This window comes from Nycticebus coucang, chromosome 5 (assembly GCF_027406575.1).
Source record: "Nycticebus coucang isolate mNycCou1 chromosome 5, mNycCou1.pri, whole genome shotgun sequence".
Taxonomy (NCBI): Eukaryota; Metazoa; Chordata; class Mammalia; order Primates; family Lorisidae; genus Nycticebus; species Nycticebus coucang.
In genome coordinates, this window is record NC_069784.1 from 142,280,341 (window position 1) to 142,297,596 (window position 17,256).

The 17,256-nt window shown below is 35.6% G+C and overlaps 1 protein-coding gene across 1 annotated transcript in view; it reads left to right on the top strand.

The window, feature by feature from the left end:
• The window catches only part of LOC128585870 (probable ATP-dependent RNA helicase DDX60), a 147,641-nt gene that overhangs the window by 20,478 nt on the left and 109,907 nt on the right, over nt 1-17,256 (top strand). The window contains 3 exon segments of the mRNA XM_053591251.1: nt 235-424; nt 1,484-1,825; nt 4,669-4,785. Coding sequence (XP_053447226.1) covers nt 235-424; nt 1,484-1,825; nt 4,669-4,785 — 649 coding nt within the window.

Sequence of the window (17,256 nt, forward strand, 5' to 3'; positions counted from 1 at the left end):
CCTCTCTGATCCTAAGTTTTATTATCTATAAAATGGGAATGATTCTGCCTTCTTCCTGTGAAAATAGCTGTTTGTATAGTTTTCAAAAGTGTTTGCATAGACACTGTCATAAAACAATTACTTAGCAAATTCACCTGTTGAGGATACTGATAATGAGACAATAATAACAATGTTACTATCTTTCTTGAACATTATACGGTGTTTATGTGATTTTCGTTCTGTTTTTCATTTTAGATATTCCAGTTTATTTAATGATTTTGTTGAATCCGAATATTTTTTGGTTGATGGAGATTCGATACTTATCACATGTATATGTGATATATCCTTAAAGCATGGACAGAATCTCCACTTCTTCTATCTGGTTGAACTCTATCTTGTGGATCTTATTAGTAAAGGAGGACAATTTACCATAGTTTTCTTCAAGGTAACATATGACAGTTGAGTTCTTTCCTGTAATTTGTGAACTAAACTGGAATTCTTTCCTTACTATAAGCAGATTACATTTATAAAAATTCATAAATTTAAACTAATGGAGAAAAAATTGTGCACAATCTCAGTACTCAGAAATTATCACACTTAAGATTATTTTTTATCCACATTAATGGAACTTTATTATGAGGACACAGGGGATCATGAGGGAGCATGAGAAAGCTCCTCACCAGTGGCCCCATTGAATTCTAAATTCGAGTCTTCCCATTCTGATGACTACATCTGTCTTCAAAACGCAGCAATTTGTGTGTGTCCAAAAGAAAGTATAACTGAGCCCAGACGAACTCATCAACACTACTTTGTTATGGATTGTACTAAGTAATTACCTCCAAGAGAATACTATTTCTATTATTATGACTATAATTAACATTCTTATCAAATAATTTCAAATACAGATATTTATAACTACTATTACCATTTCCTAAGCCTATAATATACTTAAGGGTAAAGGGTTTTCATGTGGGTTCATTGAATTGTATTGTAATATAGGTTATTGTTATGTTTTTGAACTTTGCTGACAGCATGCCAGGAATGTTTTGAATAGAGAGCCAGGCTTTTGGTCTAATTTTGGTCTGGTGAGGAGAACCTATGCTATTTACTAAGTGATGCAGTGATGTGGAATGATTCTCTAGAACACTGTGGTCCCCCTCAGCTTCCTCCTCTGGATAATTTATATCCACAACTTGCTTTATACATGTTGTTTTGCCATTCTTTTTTTGAAGTATGATTGGAGAGTGAGAAGGGAAAGTGTGGTAAACTCTTAGAATTATGTGCCTTCGTAAAGGAGACACATGCACTTAAATCCAAGTTGTGATTTTTGGCATGTTTTTGTGAAATGGAAGTCAACATTTAAGGGTCTACTCTCCAACAATCAGACAGAACAAAACTGTGTTGGATCTTATTTATCCCTTTAATGTCTTTAATGATATGTGTTAACTGCCTACACTATTAAGTGATAATTTCAAAATAATGTGCTTTCCTCCCCCCTCCACAGGACGCAGAGAATGCATATTTCAACTTCCCTGAACTTCTTTCTTTGAGAACTGCTTTAATTCTTCATCTTCAAAATAACAATACCATTGATGTTCAAACTAAATTTTCTGGATGCTTATCAGAAGAGTGGGAAATTTTCCTGGAAGAGAGGTGCCCATATTTTCTGATAGTTGCAGAAGAAGGCCTGAACCCTTTACAAACACACCTTTTCAACTTTTTAATCATTCATTCTTGGGCAATGAAGGTCAATGTTGTGCTTTCCTCAGGGCAAACATCTGATCTACTGAGACTTTATGCTTACCTTCTTCCAAGCATGTACGCACACCAGAAATTTTTCAAGAAGGTAATTTATACCTAAAAGACAATTTTCTTCTATAATTTTCTTAATTATTTGACTTAGTTTTCTTTCTACCTCCTCTATGAAAATTATCAAAGATTTAACAAAGAGGTATAAAAATTATTAATAAGTTAGTGATAATAACAAAAATGCAGTCATTTATTGAGCACTTATTGTTATAAAATTGTGCTTGGTGCTTATCACAAATGTTTTTCACTTAACTTTCACAATAATCCTATAAGGTAGGAGTTGGTATTGTCTGTGTTTCACAGATGGGGAAATACATACTTAAATTAGTAATCTCCTTGACATAAACATTATATGAGTAGTAAAACACAGATATGAAAAGACACCATCTGACTCCAGCTTCTCTGTCCTTTACCACAGTGTGCATACTGACCCTAAGTTAGTAAAGGTCAGAAAAACATTAAATTAGATGTAAAAGTTATGTTTGTTGCTGAGACATACTGAAATGATTTGACATAGTAACCTTTAGTGGGGAAATGACAGAAAAGGTTAATGAATAAGGAAAAAAACTAAAATAAGTTTATTTCTTAATAATAAGTAATTAATAGGAGAATTTTCAAAGTTTAAAAATTTTAATTAATTTCATGATCTCATTATTTTGTTATATTGGTATATTTGAAAATTACTGTATTGAAATTTTGGGAGTCAAAAATATATACTGATTTCATAAATAAATCTAATGTCTGCTAATTTTTCACTATTCACAATGAATTCTGAATATGAAGACCCATGGCCCTCGTGTATTTGGAAGCATCCACATGGGAATGCTGGGAAATGATAAAAAAATATTTTATATTGCTTTAGTAAAGTCATGCACCACTTAATGACAGTTCTGAGAAATATGTCTTTGTTAGGTGGTTTCATCACAGAGTGCACTGACAGGAACCTAGGTGGTGTAACTGCTACCCCCCAGGCTGTCTAGCTCTCACTCCTAAGCTGCAGACCTCTACAACATGCTACTGTACTGAATACTGTAGGGAATTGTATTATAACACAATGGTAAGTATTTGTGTATCTAAACATAGAAAAAGTGTGGTAAAAATACAGTATAACAAAAAAAACGTGGTCCACTTGTATAGGGCACTCATCATGAATGGAGCTTGCAGGACTAGAAGTTGGTCTGGGTGAATCAGTGAGTGAGAGGTGATTGGATGCGAAGGCCTAGGACATTACTGTGCACTCCTGCAGACTTTCTAAACACTGGACACTTATAAATTTATAAAAAATATTTTTCTTCAATAATAAATTAATCTTAGTTTACTACAATTTTTTACCTTATAAACATTTTAAATGTTTTAAAACTTTTTGACTCCTTTGTTGTTTAAAACATAAACACATTGTATAGTTATACAAAATATTTTCTTTACATCCTTACATCCTTTACACCTTTTTGTATTTAAATTTTTTTTACTTTTTAAACATGTTCATTTAAAACCATGACACAAACACACACATTAGCCTAGGCCAACACAGGTCAGGGTCATCAGTGTCACTGCCTTCTACCTCCAGATCTTGACCCACTGGAAGGTCTTCAGTTTTGGTAACAGGGATAGAGCTGTCATCTCCTGTGATGACAATGCCTTCTTCTGGATACCTCTGGAAAGAACTGCTTGAGGCTGTTTTATAGTTAACTTTTTAAAAATATGTATAAGGAATGCACTTGAAAATAACAATAAAAAATATGATATAATATGGTAAATACATAAATCAGTAACAGCCACTTGTTATGATGACCAAGTATTATACACCATACATAATTGTATGTGATCTACTTTATGTGACTGGCAGTGGTTTACTGGCATAGGTTTATTTACACCAGAAATAGAAAAATTTCAGCTCCATTTAATCTTATGGGACCACTGTTAATGGAAACGTTGTTACATGGCAAGTGGGTGCATTCCTATCATTAAACTATTTCCAGCAACTATTACTGTGAGCAGGAATAGTGCTGGTTATATTGAGAGGAAGAACTATTATCTATCATCTCATTTGATTCTGTTAGAGCAATTTCTGAATCTGAGTTTTAATAATGCTCTACAAACATCCTGCCTAATCTTTCCTTAAGAAGGATTTTTTAAATAAAAGATTTTATTTCAGGTAAAATAATTTATTTCCCAACTTATTGAACATTCATAGTAAAGATTTTATTTCATAAATTAATTTGAGGGCTATGTGAAATACAATTACAATTGTAATGTACATTGATAATGGCTGATGCTGGGTGACAGGGGCCTGCGGGGAGGTTATGCTAGCAATTTATTTGTGTGTATATTTGTTGTACACACAAATTGGTTGTACTAAAATACATTGCATTAAATGTGCATGATAATTTTGGAGGGAGTATTGAAAAGTGCCAAAAGCCATTGAATTGTACACTTAAAAATGAATGAATTTTATGTTATATTAATTATTCCCTTATGAAACTGTTAAAACACGAAATGCACTATATTCGCAGACAAACATTAATTTGCGGAGATGAGATAAGATGTTTGGTGGGCTTTAAAAACTTTGCTGACCATATGGAATTACATTCGTGTAATTTTTTTACTTAAAAATATGACATAATTATGAGGTTGGAAAATTAAGTTCTCAAACTCATCCTAGAAAAAGTACTATATAACTCATTGCTGAACATCACTACTGTCACCTTTGAAGTACTCCCCTGGGCCATCTGGTGAAACAATAAGGTATGTAGCACTTTTTATAGGACGATTCACAAGCTTAATTGTCCAACCTCATATGTCTTAAATATATAATTTTCTATAGGGAAAAAAAGACACATTCTGTTTATAATAATTTACTGACTTTTCTTCTTTTTACAGAATAAAAAGATGATTGGAGATGCTTATAAAAGCCTACTCAAACAAATGCAAGAATTGAGAGGTTTAACATTAACATCTCTTTTTGGAAATTTAAAATGGAAAAATTTGATGGAAGAGGTAATGATTTTTTTTTTTTTTTTTTTGGAGATAGTCTCATTATGTTGCCCTCGGTAGAGTGCCCTGGCTTCACGGCTCACAGCAAACTCAGACTCCTTGGTAGAGTGCTGCGGCATCGTACTCTTGGGCTCGAGTGATTCTCTTCTCAGCCTTCCAAGTAGCTGGGACTACAGGGGCCCTCCACAACACTCAGTTATTTTTAGAGGTAGAATCTTGCTTTTGCTCAGGCTGGTTGTCATCCTTGAACCTGTGAGCTCAGGCAATCCACCCACCTCAGCCTCCCAAATGCTAGGATTACAGGCATGAACCATCGCGCCCAGCCCTTTGTTTACTTTTTAATGGAGTTATTTATTTATTTTGTTTTTGAGTTGAGTTCCTTGAAAATTCCGGATATTGGTCCCATCAGATGCTTATAAGTCCCATCAGATGCAGATAGTTTGCTTATATTTTCTTTCATTCTGCAGGTTGTATGTTCACTCTTGATTATTTCTTTTGCTATGCAAAGCTTTTTAGTTTAATTAGGTCTCATTTGTCTATTTTCGTTTTTGTTGCGTGTGGTTTTAGGTGTTAATCACGAATTCTTTGCCCCCTAGACCAAGGCCCAGAAGAATTTTTCCTAGATGTTCTTTCAGTATTTTTTATAATTTCAGGTCTTACATTTAAATCTTTAATCCACCTTGAGTGGTTTTTGTATATTATGAGAGAGAAGGTTTCATTCTTCTGCATATGGCTGTCCAATTTTGCCAGCATCATTTATTGACAGGAATGTCTTCTCATTGTATGTTTTTGTTGACTTTTTTGAAGATCAGTTGGCTGTAGATATGTGGCTTTACTTCTGCTTTCTTTATTCTGTTCCATTGAACTTTGTATCTGTTTTTATATTAGTACTATACTGTTTTGGTTATTATAACCTTGTAGTATAATTTGAAGTCAGTTAATGTGATGCCTACAGCTTAGTTTTTTTGCTTAAGATTGCTTTGGTTATTTGGGCTCTTTTTCACTTTCATGTGAATTTCAGGATTTTTTTTTAATTCTGTTAAAAAATGACATTGGTATTATGATAAAGAATGCATTGAAATTGAAGACTGCTTTGAAAAACATGGTAATTTTAATGGCATTAATTTTTTTTTTTGAGACAGAGTCTCAAGCTGTCACCCTGGGTAGAGGGTTGTAGTGTCACAGCTCATAGCAACCTCAAACTCTTGGGCATAAGCAATTCTCTTGCCTCAGCTTCCCAAGTAGCTGGGACTACAGGCACTTGCCACAATGCCCAGCTATTTTTTTTTTTTTTTGCAGTTGTCATTGTTGTTTTTTAGCTGGCCTGGACCGGGTTCAAACCCACCAGCCTTGGTGTATGTGGCCTATGCCCTAACCATTGAGCTATGGGCGCTGCCCAATATCAATTCTTTCTATCCATGAGCATGGAATGTTTTCCAATTTTCTTTGCATCTTTTACAATTTAATTCATCAGTGTTTTGTAGTTTTCCTTGTAGAGATCTTTCACTTCCCTGGTTAAATATATATTCCTAGGTCTTTTTTTTTTTTATAGCTATTGTAAATGTAATTTACTTCTCAATTTGGTTTTTAACTACATTATTAGTGTAAAAAAATGCTACTGATTTTTTTAAGTTGATTTGATATCCTGATACTTTACCGAATCAGAGAGTTTTTTTGTGGAATCTCTATGTTTTTAGATATAAGATTATATAACAGCAGTTACAAATTCTTGGGTTAGGGCAAGTGTGATAAGCAACATGAGGGATTGTAAAACTATAATATGTTTATTTTCCCCCTTAAACACAGTAATTTTTCAGTATCACAATTAGCTCTTCTTGAGCAATATTGAGAGTATGATTTTGTGTACAATGTTTATAGTTGAAAAAATATATAGTATTTTTAGGAAGTGATTAGTACTACCCTGTTTCCCCAAAAATAAGAGAGTGTCTTATTTTAAGGTGTGGTCCCAAAGATGCGCTAGGTCTTATTTTCTATCTTTCTTGTAAGTAGGTCTTATTTTCGGAGGATGTCTTATTTTCGGGGAAACAGGGTACAGATTCTTATTTTCAACTGCATGGATGTCCCACAAAAATACGTTATATATATAATATAGGAAAATACATGATAGAATTTGAAAAGTATATACATTTCCCTGCGAGTAGTCCAGTGCCTCACATTGGAATTAAAGATGGCTTAAATTTCATTAACAGAAGTATAATATATATATTTCAATATGTCATGGTCTTATTCCTCAAAATATCTTTCCACTTATTATATTAAGATTATGCAGAGTATCACCACTTACAGGTAAAAACATCCACTTTTTGAGTATATTCTTTCAGTGGTGTTCTATGTGTTTTTACACCATTGACAGCATGTTACATTTACCTTTTATATGCACTTTCTAAATTATATAAACTTTAAAATTTAATTTAAATCCTTCACAAGTATTTATTCTTGCTGGATCCCTAACATTCCCCTAATTTTAAACATTTAAATTTTAAAAATTGGCTTTTTACAAATAATACTGTGATGAACATTTTGCCTCATGAATCTTGGTACATATTTAAGATTATTGTCTTAGGTTAGATTCCTACAACTCTAGTAGTCAATCAAAAAAACACATTTAATCGTTATATGTTTTGCCAAATATCTTTGCGTTAAGTCTGTACCTATTTATACTCTCATTAGCAACATATAATAGAAATGATATATCACATAATTTCCAATAATATTATCATTTTATAAAGTCCTTTGCTCTCATGCAAGTAAAAATATGATGTTTGGATCATTACAGAAGTTTTGAGATACACAAAAATCAAGAAATATAAAATCCCCATGTACAGAAACAAATTAAGCTCTCCCAGCAACACTGATAAACTGAGTGAGGTGAAACTTGCACAGGTGAATCAAAGAGCACACTGTCTACTGTGATTCTTGGAAGTGAAATAATGAACTATAGCACAGTCTGTCTCAAAATTTTCATAGTGAACCAAATATCTAATTGGGTTTTGTGGTTATTATTAAAGAGGTTGAACTTTTTTTTCATTTCAGGTTAATGAGAGAGTACAAACAATTAGCTTAGAATATTTGCATATGTTAGGTGGAATCCCCCTTGAGTTGTATCCTGCATCCAAAAGGTGTGCCAATACTCTTACACTGTGCCCATTTAGTGGGAGCACACCAATCTCCTTCCCTCTTCTGCTCTCCCTCAAACTTGAATTAAATTGAGTTTTTCTCATATGTGGGTATGTATTAGATCATCTAATGGCTTCATATTAGTATTGAGTGCATTGGACTCTTGCTTCTCTATTCTTGTGATGCTTTACTATGAAGAGTGTGCTTCAACTCCATCCAGGTTAATACAAAGGATGTAAAGTCTCCATCTTTTTATGGCTGAATAATATTCCACAGTACACATATATCACAGTTTTTAAATCCATTCTTGGGTTGATGGGCATTTAGGTTGGTTCCAAATCTTGGCAATTGTAAATTGAGCTGTGATCAGCAATCTAGTGCAAATGTCCTATGATAAAATGATTTTTTTTGTCTTCTGAGTAGATGTCTAGTAGTGGAATTGTGGGATCAAATGGGAAATCTAATTTGAGTTCATTGAGAATTCTTTATACTTCTTTCCAAAGAGGCTGTATTAGTTTGCTGTCCTACTAACAATCTAAAGGTATTCCATTCTTTGTACATCCATGCCAGCATCTACAACTTTGAGACTTTGTGATGTGGGCCATTCTCACTGGGATTAGGTGATACCTGAGGATGGTTTTAATTTGAATTTCTCTGATGATTACGGATGATGAGCATTTTTCATATGTTCATTAGCCATTCATCTGTCTTCCTCAGAGAAGGTTCTGTTCATGTCTCTTGCCCAGTGATAGATGGGATAGTTCGCTCTCTTTTTGCTGATTAATTTGAGTTCTCTGTAGATCCTAGTTATCAACCCTTTTTCAGATTCATAACATGCAAATATCTTTTCTCATTCTGAAGGTTGTTGCATCCTTGGCTGTGCAGAAGCTTTTCAGTTTAATTAAGTCCCATTTATTTATTTTTGTTGTTGTTGCAATTACCACTGAAGTCTTCTTCATAAAGTCTTTCCCCAGGCTGACATCCTCAAGAGTTTTTCTCAAACTTTCTTCTAAGATTTTTATCATTTCATGTCTTAGATTTAAATCTTTTATCCATCTTCAGTCAATTTTTGTAAGTGGTGTAAGGTACGGGTCCAGTTTCAGTTTTTACATGTGCTTATGCAGTTCTCCCAGCACCATTTTTTGAATAGAGATTCTTTCCCCCCTTGTATGCTTTTGTTTAGTCCAGCAAAGATCAGGTGGCAATAAGAGACTGATTTAATCTGTTGGTTTTCTATTTGGTTTCAAATGCCTATGTCTTTGTTTTTATACCAATATGATGCTGTTTTGATCACCATGGACTTATATTATAGCCTAGAGTCTGGTAGGGTGATGTCTCAACTTCATTTTTATTGCTAAGGATTGCCTTGGATGTATGTTTGTTTTTTTTTTCTGGTTCCATACAAAATGAAGAACTGTTTTTTCCAGTTCTTCAAAGTATGATGTTGGTATTTTAATGGGGATTGCGTTGAATCTGTAGCTTACTTTGGGATTTATAGACATTTTAACAGTGTTGATTCTTCCTAGCCAGAAGCATAGCACGTTCTTTCATTTGATAATGTTTTCTGCTATTTCCTTTCTTAAGGTTTCATAATTCTCTTTATAGAGATCCTTCACCTCTCTTATTAGGTATATTCCTGAGTATTTCATTTTCTTTGAAGCTACTGTGAAAGGAATTTTGTCTTTGATTAGCTTCTCAACTTGCATGTTATTGGCATATACAAAGTCTACTGATTTGTGGACATTCATTTTATACCCCAAGATGTTACTGTATTTCTTGATCACTTCTAGTAGTCTTCTAGTTGAGTCTCTAAAGTATTCCAAGTACAGATCATATCATTGGCAAAGAGCGAGAGTTTGACCTCCTCCACTCTCATTTGGATGCCCTTTATATCTTTCTCTTGCTTGATTACATTTGCTAGAACTTCCATTGCTATGTTGAATAATAGGGGCAATAGAGGACATCCTTGTCTGCTTCCAGTTCTAAGCGGAAAAGCTTTCAGTTTTACTCCATTCAGTATGACATTAGCTATGGGTTTATCACAGATGGTTCCAAACAGTTTAAAAAATGTGCCACCTGGGCGGCGCCTGTGGCTCAGTGAGTAGGGCGCCGGCCCCATATGCCAAGGGTGGCGGGTTCAAACCCAGCCCCGGCCAAACTGCAACAAAAAAATAGCCAGGTGTTGTGGTGGGCGCCTGTAGTCCCAGCTACTTGGGAGGCTGAGTCAAGAGAATTGCCTAAGCCCAAGGATTTGCAGGTTGCTGTGAGCTGTGTGACGCCAGGGCACTCTACCGAGGGCGATAAGGTGAGACTCTGTCTCTACAAAAAAAAAAAAATGTGCCACCTATGCCTATATTCTTAAATGTTCTTGTAAGGAAAGGACGCATTTAAAAGAATAAATTTTTTTTTTTTTTTTTTTTGTAGAGACAGAGTCTCACTGTACCGCCCTCGGGTAGAGTGCCGTGGCGTCAGACGGCTCACAGCAACCTCTAACTCTTGGGCTTACGCGATTCTCTTGCCTCAGCCTCCCGAGCAGCTGGGACTACAGGCGCCCGCCACAACGCCCGGCTATTTTTTGTTGCAGTTTGGCCGGGGCTGGGTTTGAACCCGCCACCCTCGGCATATGGGGCCGGCACCCTACTCACTGAGCCACAGGCACCGCCCAGAATAAATTTTATCAAATGCTTTTTCTTCATCTATTAAGAAGATCATGTGGTCTTTGTTTTTGCTGCTATTGATATGGTAAATTATATTTATGGATTTGCATATGTTAAATCAGACTTGCATCATGGGATGAAGCCTAATTCATTGTGATGTATAATTTTTTTTAGTGTGTAGCTGTAATCTATTAACTAAGATTTTATTGAGTATTTTTGCATCTATATTCATTAGTGAAATTAGTCTGTAGTTCTCCTTTTTAGTTGGGTCCTTTCCTGGTTTTGGTAACAGTGTGGTATTTGTTTCATGGAACATGTTGGGGAAAGTTCCTTCTTTCTTAGGGTTTTGGAATAGGTTCTGCAGTACAGGGACAAGCTCTTCTTTGAAGATTTGATAAAATTCTGGTGTGAAGCCTTCTGGTACAGGGCACTTTTTTGTTGGAAGCTTTTTATTGTTTCTTTGGTTTCAGTGCTTGATATTGCTGTCTTCAAGCAATTTATTTTTTCTTGGTTAAGTTTAGGGAGAGGGTGTGATTCCAGGTATCGGTCCATTTCCTCCACATTGTCCAATTTCTCAGCATAGGATTTCTTGCAGTAGCCAAAAATAATCTCTTGTATCTCTGTTTTATCACTTGTTATTTCCCCCTTTTTCATTTCTGATTAAGATTATTAGAGATTTTGTTTTTCTGTTTCTAGTTAATTTGGCTAAAAATTTATCAATTTTATTTTTTTTTGAAGAACCAACTTTTGGTTTCATTAATTTTCTGAATGATTCTTTTGTTTTAAATTTCATTTATTTCTGATTTAATTTTGGTTCTTTCTTTCTGGTGGGTTTGAGATTAGATTGCTCTTCCTTTTCCATTTCATTAACGTGATTCATTAGGTTGTTGGTGTGTTCTCTTTCTGTTTTTTGGATGTCAGCATCTAATGAGATATATTTTCCTCTAATGAGATATACTGCTTTTATAGTATCCCATAGATTTGGTAGCTTATAGGTTCATGTTGTTATGTTCAAAGAATTTAAAATTTCCTTCTTTATCTCTTCCTTGACCCAACTGTAATTCAACATACAGTTGTTTAATTTGCATACCTTTGTGTGGGGATGAAAATTTTTGTTGTAGTTTAGTTCAACCTTTATTGCTTTGTGGTCTGAGAAGATGCACAGTATAATTTCAATTCTTTTAATTTTGTTGAGGTTTGATTTGTGTCCTAGGATGTGATCTATTTTGGAGTATGTTGCATGGGATGATGAGAAGAACATATATTACTTAGCTTTGGGATGGTGTGTTCTGTATATATCTATTAAGCCTATTTGTTCTAGGGCTGGATTCAAGTCCCTTGTATATTTGTTTTAGTTTCTATTTAGAAGATCTGACCAGTTCTGTCAGAGGGGTTTATGATGTGATGGAATATCATATTGCTTAGAATATTTAAGGTCTGTGTGGCGCCTGTAGCTCAAGCAGCTAAGGCGCCAACCACATACACCAGAGCTGGCAGGTTCAAATCCAGCCTGGGGCTGCCAGACAATAATGACAACTACAACCAAAAAATAGCTGGGCATTGTTGCGGGCACCTGTAGTCCCAACTACTTGGGAGGCTGAGGCAAGAGAATTGCTTAAGCCCAGGAGTTTGAGGTTGCTGTGAGCTAAGATGCCATGACACTCTACCCAGGGCGATAGGTTGAGGCTCTGTCTCAAAAAAAAAAAAAAAAAAAAGAATATTTAAGGTCTGTTTCATAAATCTGAGAGTGTTTAAGTTGGGTGCATAAATATTTAGAGTTGAAATGTCCTGTTTTTGTGTTGCTCCCTTGACTGGTATGAAGTGACCAACTTTGTGTTTCTTAACTTTAGCGGCTTTAAATTTGCTTGTATTTGAAAATAAGATTTTGACCCCTCCTTTCTTCTGGTTTCCATTTGCCTGAAAAACTATTTTCTATCCCTTTACCTTGAGTCTTGCTTAGTCCTTTGATGTTTCCCAAAGATATCATATAGATGGCTTGTACTTTTTATTTCAATTGGCCAGCCTGTGCCTCATCTGTGGGGAATTCAAGCCATTTATATTAATTGAGAGAATTGATAAGTGTGGTAGAGCTCTATTTATCTTATTTTGTGAAATTCCATTGGTTCATTTTATTCTTTGCATGATTGTGGAAGCTAGGTTTTGTGTTTTAGTTTCTGGGTATTTACTTTGCTGGTGGTCCATTGTGATGGTCAGTGTGGAGAATAAGTTTACTTCCTTTAGAGCTGATCTTGTTGTGGCAGATTTCCTCAATGTTTGTATGTCAGTAAAAGATCAGATGTCTCCATTAATTTTGAGGGTTAGCTTAGCAAGATACAGAATTCTGGGCTGAAAATGATTTTTTTTGGTTATATATATATATATATATTTATTGTTGGGGGTTCATTGAGGGTACAATAAGCCAGGTTACACTGATTGCAATTGTTAGGTAAAGTCCCTCTTGCAATCATGTCTTGCCCCCATAAAGTGTGACACACACCAAGGCCCCACCCTCCTCCCTCCATCCCTCTTTCTGCTTCCTCCCCCCCATAACCTTAATTGTCATTAATTGTCCTCAAATCAAAATTGAGTACATAGGATTCATGCTTCTCCATTCTTGTGATGCTTTACTAAGAATAATGTCTTCCACTTCCATCCAGGTTAATACGAAGGATGTAAGGTCTCCATATTTTTTAATAGCTGAATAGTATTCCATGGTATACATATACCACAGCTTGTTAATCCATTCCTGGGTTGGTGGGCATTTAGGCTGTTTCCACATTTTGGTGATTGTAAATTGAGCTGCAATAAACAGTCTAGTACAAGTGTCCTTATGATAAAAGGATTTCTTTCCTTCTGGGTAGATGCCCAGTAATGGGATTGCAGGATCAAATGGGAGGTCTAGCTTGAGTGCTTTGAGGTTTCTCTATACTTCCTTCCAGAAAGGTTGTACTAGTTTGCAGTCCCACCAGCAGTGTGAAAGTGTACCCTTCTCTCCACATCCACACCAGCATCTGCAGTTTTGAGATTTTGTGATGTGGGCCATTCTCACTGGGGTTAGATGATATCTCAGGGTTGTTTTGATTTGCATTTCTCTAATATATAGAGATGATGAACATTTTTTCACATTTGTTAGCCATTCATCTGTCATCTTTAGAGAAAGTTCTATTCATGTCTCTTGCCCATTGATGTATGGGATTGTTGGCTTTTTTCATGTGGATTAATTTGAGTTCTCTATAGATCCTAGTTATCAAGCTTTTGTCTGATTGAAAATATGCAAATATCCTTTCCCATTGTGTAGGTTGTCTCTTTGCTTTGGTTATTGTCTCCTTAGCTGAACAGAAGCTTTTCAGTTTAATGAAGTCCCATTTGTTTATTTTTGTTGTTGTTGCAATTGCCATGGCAGTCTTCTTCATGAAGTCTTTCCCCAGGTCAATATCTTGCAGTGTTTTTCCTATGCTTTCTTAGAGGACTTTTATTGTTTCATGCCTTAAATTTAAGTCCTTTATCCATTTTGAATCAATTTTTGTGAGTGGGGAAAGGTGTGGGTCCAGTTTCAGTCTTTTACATGTAGACATCCTGTTCTCCCAACACTATTTATTGAATAGGGAGTCTTTCCCCATGGTATGTTCTTGTTTGGTTTATCGAAGATTAGGTGGTTGTAAGATGTTAGTTTCATTTCTTGGTTTTCAATTCGATTCCAAGTGTCTATGTCTCTGTTTTTGTGCCAGTACCATGCTGTCTTGACCACTATGGCTTTGTAGTACAGACTAAAATCTGGTATGCTGATGCCCCCAGCTTTATATTTATTACTGAGAACTGCCTTAGCTATACGGGTTTTTTTCCGGTTCCATCCAAAACGCAGAATCATTTTCTCCAAATCTTGAAAGTACGATGTTGGTATTTTGATAGGAATGGCATTGAATAGGTAGATTGCTTTGGGAAGTATAGACATTTTAACAATGTTGACTCTTTCCATCCATGAGCATGGTATATTCTTCCATTGTTTAATATCCTCTGCTATTTCCTTTCTGAGGAGTTCATAGTTTTCTTTATAGAGGTCCTTCACCTCCTTCATTAGGTATATTCCTAGGTATTTCATTTTCTTTGAAACTATGGTGAAGGGAGTTGTGTCCTTAATTAACTTCTCATCTTGACTGTTATTGGCGTATACAAAGGCTACTGACTTGTGGACATTGATTTTATATCCTGAAACATTACTGAATTTTTCGATGACTTCTAGGAGTCTTGTGGTTGAGTCTTTGGGGTTCTCTAAGTATAAGATCATGTCGTCAGCAAAGAGGGAGAGTTTGACCTTCTCTGCTCCCATTTGGATTCCCTTTATTTCCTTGTCTTGCCTAATTGTATTGGCTAGAACTTCCAGCACTATGTTGAATAGTGAAGGTGACAAAGGACAACCTTGTCTGGTTCCAGTTTTAAGAGTAAAAGCTTTCAGTTTTACTCCATTCAGTAAAATATTAGCTGTGGGTTTGTCATAGATAGCTTCAATCCGTTTTAGAAATGTGCCACCTATGCCTATACTCTTCAGTGTTCTAATTAGAAAAGGATGCTGGATTTTATCAAATGCTTTTTCTGCATTTATTGAGAGGATCATGTGATCTTTATTTTTGCCTTTGTTAATATGGTGGATAACGTTTATGGACTTGCGTATGTTAAACCAGCCTTGCATCCCTGGGATGAAGCCTACTTGATCACGATGAATGACTTTTTGATGGTAAGCTGTAATCTATTGGCTAGGATTTTGTTGAGAATTTTTGCATCTATATTCATGAGTGAGATTGGTCTGAAATTCTCCTTTTTGTTTGGGTCTTTTCCTGGTTTTGGTATCAGGGTGATGTTTGCTTCATAGAATGTGTTGGGGAAGATTCCTTCTTCCTTGATTTTTTGGAATAATTTCTGCAGTACAGGAATAAACTCTTCCTTGAAGGTTTGATAGAATTCTGGTGTGAAGCCATCTGGACCAGGGCATTTTTTGGTTGGAAGATTTTTTATTGTTTCTTTGATCTCAGTGCTTGAAATTGGTCTGTTCAGGAGCTCTATTTCTTCCTGACTAATTGTAGGGAGAGGGTGTGATTCCAAATATTGATCCATTTCCTTCACATTGTCATATTTTTGGGCATAGAGTTTCTGGTAGTATTCAGAGATGATCTCTTGTATCTCTGTGGGATCAGTTGTTATTTCCCCTTTATCATTTCTGATTGAGGTTACTAGAGATTTTACTTTTCTATTTCTCGTTAGTCTAGCCAATGGTTTATCTATTTTATTTATTTTTTCAAAAAAGCAACTCCGTGTTTCATTAATTTTCTGAATGATTCTTTTGTTTTCAATTTCATTGATCTCTGATTTGATTTTGGATATTTCTTGTCTTCTACTGAGTTTAGGCTTAGATTGTTCTTCTTTTTCCAATTCCATAAGATGGCTTGTGAGATTGTTGGAATATTTTTATTTGTGATATTCTCTTGTACATCTTCTTAATGTCCTTAAGGACATTCTTCTTTTCCTTGAGGGGTTTCTATAATTTGTATGTTTGAATGTTTTATGAAGTCCTATAATTCTATGACCAACCAGTCTGCTTTCTCTCACTTCTTTTCTGCCTCTTTAATTATCTGGGTTTGTTCAAGAAATTTATTCTCAAATTCTGAGATTCTTTCTTCTCCATGGTCTAGTCTGTTACTGATACTTTCTACTGCATCTTTAAGTTCCTCGATTGACTCCTTCAGTTCCTTAAGTACTGCTATATCCTTTCTATATTCTTCATATCTTTTATCCATTTTTTGGTTCTGTTTTTCCACTTTCTTGTCAATTACCTTGATTGCATTTCCTATCCATATTTTAAATTCCCTTTCTGTTATGTGCATTGCAGTGGCTTTTAGAAGCCCATATAGCCTATATTAGCCTTATAAGAAACACGTGTATAGCTCAAAGGAACACCTTGGTGAAAAGGGCATGGAGAGAGGGATTTAGCTCTTCTAACAAGCATGAGAGCTTGTGAGATGAGAGCATTGGTGAATTGGCAGTCTCTACACCTGTGGTGTTGAGAGGCATAAGATCAGTTTTATATTAGGCTGGAGGAGAAGGCAGTCAGGAGCATGCACATTCTATCATGGACAGATTCTATCTCTGACTCTGTCTCTTGTCCTGCCTGCATAACCCCATCCTGGCATCTCTATGCTGAAGATCACTAAGCTCTGTTAAAGACTAAGATCTATCTTTTTAAGAAGACTACTTACTCTCTCTCTCCTGTGGAAGTAGATAGCCCTTAGGCACCTAAGAGAAATTGTTCGTGAGCAAGGTAGCTTAGCAGTCCATGTCCAGAACCTAGTTAAGCTGTGCCCAAGACCTGGCCAGTCCTGGGCCCTGACAGTGGCTACCTCAGGATCCCTAGGAGGGTTAGATCTGTTCTGGGTTTTTATGTTGCCAGATTGCTTTTGCTAATTCCTCCTCATGTGTGTTTTCTTCTTGTTCATCTACTTTTCCTACTTATTCCCCTTATTGTCTTCTTCACTTTAAATTACTTTGTGTCTGAGCTTAGGTGTTAAAGTGACCTTATGCATAAGGCCAAAGGGAAGAAAAAGTAACGGGCAGGAAGTTAGAAAGGAAAGAAAAAGATACAGAAAACAAAAAGGAAGGGGGGAAGTGAAAGGATAGAATTGAAGAAAAG